Source organism: Octopus bimaculoides, chromosome 27 (genome assembly GCF_046866305.1).
Source record: "Octopus bimaculoides isolate indiv1 chromosome 27, ASM4686630v1, whole genome shotgun sequence".
NCBI classification, from domain to species: domain Eukaryota; kingdom Metazoa; phylum Mollusca; class Cephalopoda; order Octopoda; family Octopodidae; genus Octopus; species Octopus bimaculoides.
The window spans coordinates 19,079,265-19,084,264 of NC_142954.1; the positions used below are offsets into that span (position 1 = coordinate 19,079,265).

The window sequence follows — 5,000 nt, forward strand, 5'->3', positions numbered from 1 at the left end:
GTTCAACTGGTACTTAATTTATCGACCCCGAAAGGATGAAAGGCAAAGTCGAATTTGAATATAGCGACAGGCTTAATACCACTAATCATTTCACCTGGCATGCTTGCAATTCTGCCAGCTCGCTGCCTTAATAATAATAATAATAATAATAATAATAATAATAATAATAATAATAATAATAATAATAATAACAATATTGGTTTCAAATTTTGCCAGGAAGGGCAGCAATTTTGGGGAGGGGGAGTCAAATATATCGACCCCAGTGTTCAACTGGTACTTATTTTATCGAGCCCAAGAGGAATGAAAGGCAAAGTCGACCTCAGCAGAATTTGAACTCAGAACATAAAGAAGGATAAAATGTTGCTAAGCAATTTGCCCAGCATGCTAATGATTCTGCCAGCTTGCTACCTTGACAATAATCGTCATCATCATCATCATCGTTTAACGTCCGCTTTCCATGCTAGCATGGGTTGGACGATTTGACTGAGGACTGGTGAAACCGGATGGCAACACCAGGCTCCAGTCTGATTTGGCAGAGTTTCTACAGCTGGATGCCCTTCCTAACGCCAACCACTCAGAGAGTGTAGTGGGTGCTTTTACGTGTCACCCGCACGAAAACGGCCACACTCGAAATGGTGTCTTTTATGTGCCACCCGCACAAGCCAGTCCAGGGGCACTGGCAACGATCTCGCTCGAAAATCCTACGGGAGCCAGTCAGGCGGTACTGGCAACGGCCACGCTCAAAATGGTGCATCTCATGTGCCACCCGCACAAGAACCAGTCCAGGGGCACTGGCAACGATCTTACTTGGCTTGCTGGGTCTTCTCACGCACAGCACATTTCCAAAGGTCTCGGTCAGTAGTCATCGCCTCAGTGAGGCCCAATGTACGAAGGTCTTGCCTCACCACCTCAGCCCAGGTCTTCCTGGGCCTACCTCTTCCACGGGTTCCCTCAACTGTTAGGGTGTGGCACTTTTTGACGCAGCTATCCTCATCCATTCTCACCACATGTCCATACCAGCGCAATCGTCTCTCTTGCACGCCACAACTGATGCTTCTAATGTTCAGCTTTTCTCTCAAGATACTTACACTCTGACGGGTATTCACAATAATAATAATAATAATAATAATAATAATAATAATGCTTTCTACTGTTGGCATATGGCCTGAAATTTGGGGGAGGGGACTAGTCAATTACATTGACTCCACTGCTCAACTGGTACCTATTTTATCGATCTCAAAAGGATGAAAGGTGAAGTCGACCTCTGCAGAATTTGAACTCAGATTATGCAGATGGATGAAATGCCACTAAGCACTTTGCCAGGTGTGCTAACAATTCTGCCAGCTCACCACCCTAATCATAATAATGATGATGATAATAATAATAATAATAATAATAATAATAATAATAATAATAATAATAATAATAATAGATAATAATACTCCTTTTACTCCTTTACTTGTTTCAATCATTTGACTGCGGCCATACTGGAGCACCGCCTTTAGTCGAGCAAATCGACCCCAGGACTTATTCTTTGTAAGCCTTATTCTATTGGTCTGTTTTGCCGAACCGCTAAGTTACGGGGACGTAAACACACCACCATCGGTTGTCAAGCAATGTCGGGGTGACAAACACAGACACACAAACATATATACACACACACATATATGTATATATATATATATATATATATATATATATATATATATATATATATATATGCATATATACGACAGGCTTCTTTCAGTTTCCGCCTACCAAATCCACTCACAAGGCTTTGATCGGCCCAAGGCTATAGTAGAAGACACTTGCCCAAGGTGCCACGCAGTGGAACTGAGCCCAGAACCATGTGGTTGGTAAACAAGCTACTTATCACTCAGCCACTCCTGCGCCTATAATAATAATAATAATAATAATAATAATAATAATAATCCTTTCTACTAAAAGCACAAGGCCTGAAATTTAGTGGGGAGGAGACTAGTTGATTACATCAACCCCAGTGTTTTACTGGTATTTAATTTATTGACCCTAAAATGACGAAAGGCAAAGTCAACCTCGGTGGAATTTGAACTCAGAATGTAAAGACAGACAGAATGCCACAGACTGTTTCATCCAGCAGGCTAACCATTCTGCCAGTTTGCTGCCTTTAATGGTAGACGAAAGGTATCCATCACCCTTTGAATGAGTGTAGTTTATTTTCCCAGAAGAAGCATGACTTTGTAGGCAAAAGAGTGCATTTGGACGTTGGCTGAATGTGCAGGCGTTTTGGGAAAGATGAAGGAAACAGGCAGACATATGCACAACCATAACCAAAATCCAAGAACCAAACATCAGCACTATCAACAGCACTACCATCACCAAGACAACCACCGCCACCGCTACCACCACCATGACAATCATCCCCGACCACTATCAACACCATAACATTAAATAATGAAGTCCTAGATGCACTGTGAGCAGGAAAAAAAGATGCATGGGTGCAAGGTTCTGGGTTCAGTCCCACTGCATGGCACCTCGAGCAAGTGCCTTCTACTAAAGCCTGGAGATGACCAAAGCCTTGTGAATGGATTTGGTCGTTGGAAACTAAAAGAAGCTGTCATATATGTGTGTTTGTGTGTGTGTACGTGTGTGTGTGTGTGCGCATGTGTGTGTGTGTTTTTGTGTCTGTATTTGTTCCCACCCCATAACTGTTTGACAACCGGTGTTGGTGTGTTTACATCCCTGTAGTCAAGCAGTCTGGCAAAAGAGACCAATAGAATAGCTTAAAAAATAAGTTCTGGGGTCGATTTGTTTGACTAGAAACCCTTCAGTGCAGTGCTCCAGCATGACCACAGTCAAATGACTGAAACAAGTAAAAGAATAAAAGAATATATGTATGTGTGCAGGTATGTCTTTGTGTGTATGTGTATGTGTGTGTGTGTGTGTGTGTCTGTGTGTGTGTGTGCCTGTGTGTGTGTGTTTCTGTGTGTGTGTGCCTGTGTGTGTGTGTGTCTTTGTGTTTGTCCCCCATCACTGCTTGACAACTGGTGTTGGTTTGTTTGCATCTCCATGACTGAGCAGTTCAGCAAAAAGGAACCAACAGAATAAGTACCAGGCTTAAAAAAGTGCTGGGGTTGAGTCATTCGACTAAAAGTTCTTCAAGGCAGTACCCCAGCATGGCCACAGTCTAATGACCGAAACAGACGAAGGCCGTAAAGGTTAAAAGATGAAAGACAGCCATAAGAAGAATCTTTTCAAAATCTGCTCTCACAACGAAGTTAAACCACAGCAATAATGCTCGGGCAGTTCTATATACAAGTGCCTGTGTGGTGCCACATAAAAGTGCCTGTGCAGTGCCACATAAAAGTGCCTGTTTGGTGCCACATAAAAGTGCCTGTGTGGTGCCACATAAAAGTGCCTGTGTGGTGCCACATAAAAGTGCCTGTGCGGTGCCACATAAAAGTGCCTGTGTGGTGCCACATAAAAGTGCCTGTGTGGTGCCACATAAAAGTCCCTGTGCGGTGCCACATAAAAGTGCCTGTGCGGTGCCACATAAAAAAAACACCTAGCACACTCTGTAAAGTGGTTGGTGTTAGGAAGGGCACCTGGCCGTAGAAACTGGGCCAAATCAAGCTGGAGTTTGGTGCAGCCCCCCCCCCCCCCCCAGCTTTGGTCACACTGTCCAACCCATGCCAGCATGGACAGCGGATGTTAAATGGTGACGATGACAAATAAAAGCGTAGCGAACACCACTGACCACAAACACCTATACAAACAACCGTAACTCTTACCTGCATTGAAGTCGATTACGAGGAAAACCAAGAGAAAATTCCAGGTGAGAAGGAAACCGTGTTGTCTGGATTCCATGTTTGATTTGGACAGAGACGCACAGACAGACAGATACACCACGCGATGGGGAGTAGGCACAGGGTTCAGTGTTGGCGATGCTGCTGCTGCTGGTGGTTGTGGTGATGCAGGTAGCAGCAGTGGCAGCAGCAGCAGCAGTTGCCGTGACAGTGACAGTGGTGGTGGCAGTAGAAGTGATGGTGGTGGTGGTGGTGGTGGTGTTGGTGGAGGCAGTAGTGGTGGGGCTGTGGTGGTGATGGCAGTATAGTGGTGGTGGTGGTGGTGGTGGTACTGATGCGGGTGGAGACGAGTTATAGACAGGGTTATGATGATGATGGTGGTGGTGGTGGTGGTGGTGGGTTACTGATGTGGGCGGAAACTGGTTTATAGTTGTGATTGTCATGCTGTTGGTGATTATGATGATGATGATGGTGTCGATAGAGGAGATGGTGGCGGTGATGGGGTTGGGCAGTTGTGGTGGTGGGGAAGACACTGGTGATTGTAAACAGAGGTGTAGCATTGCAGGTGAGTACGCAGGGGACACATCTAGCAATGTAGTGGTCAATGGGTGTGGTGTGGGTGTGGTGTATATATATATATATATATATATATATATATATATATACATACATGTAGATATGTATATACATATTTACATATATATATATATATATATATATATATATATATATATATATATATATATATATATATATACACATACATGTAGATATGTATTTACATATATATATATATATATATATATATATATATATATATATATATATATATACATACATATATATATATATATATATATATATATATATATATATATATATATATATATATATACATACATGTAGATATGTATATACATATTCTTTCTGTTGAAGAGCGTAGCTCGAAACGTCAAAGACTTTCCGTATTCCCGAGCGTCATACTAATACATCCTTTTGTTATTTACACCACCTGTCCTCGTCTGTTGTTGTTTTTTCGTATATTCTCCCATATATATATACAGACTTATATATATATATAGTAAAGTTTATATGCCAACAGAACATGGCAGTTCTATATAGGACGATGTTACTGTTGTTTTAGCTCCAGGAAAACATCTTTTCCAGCTGGCTATCAACACACAATTTGTGTCCTTATACCATTTGGTAATGTTA

At 42.2% G+C, this 5,000-nt stretch overlaps 1 protein-coding gene across 1 annotated transcript in view; it reads right to left on the bottom strand.

The window, feature by feature from the left end:
• LOC106868991 (uncharacterized) overlaps positions 1–4,363 on the bottom strand; it is an 18,505-nt gene extending 14,142 nt beyond the window's left edge. The window contains exon 1 of the mRNA XM_014914476.3: positions 3,771–4,363. Coding sequence (XP_014769962.2) covers positions 3,771–3,846 — 76 coding nt within the window. The 5' untranslated portion in view covers positions 3,847–4,363. The remainder of the gene's footprint in view (positions 1–3,770) is intronic.
• Between the last annotated feature and the right edge of the window lie 637 nt (positions 4,364–5,000).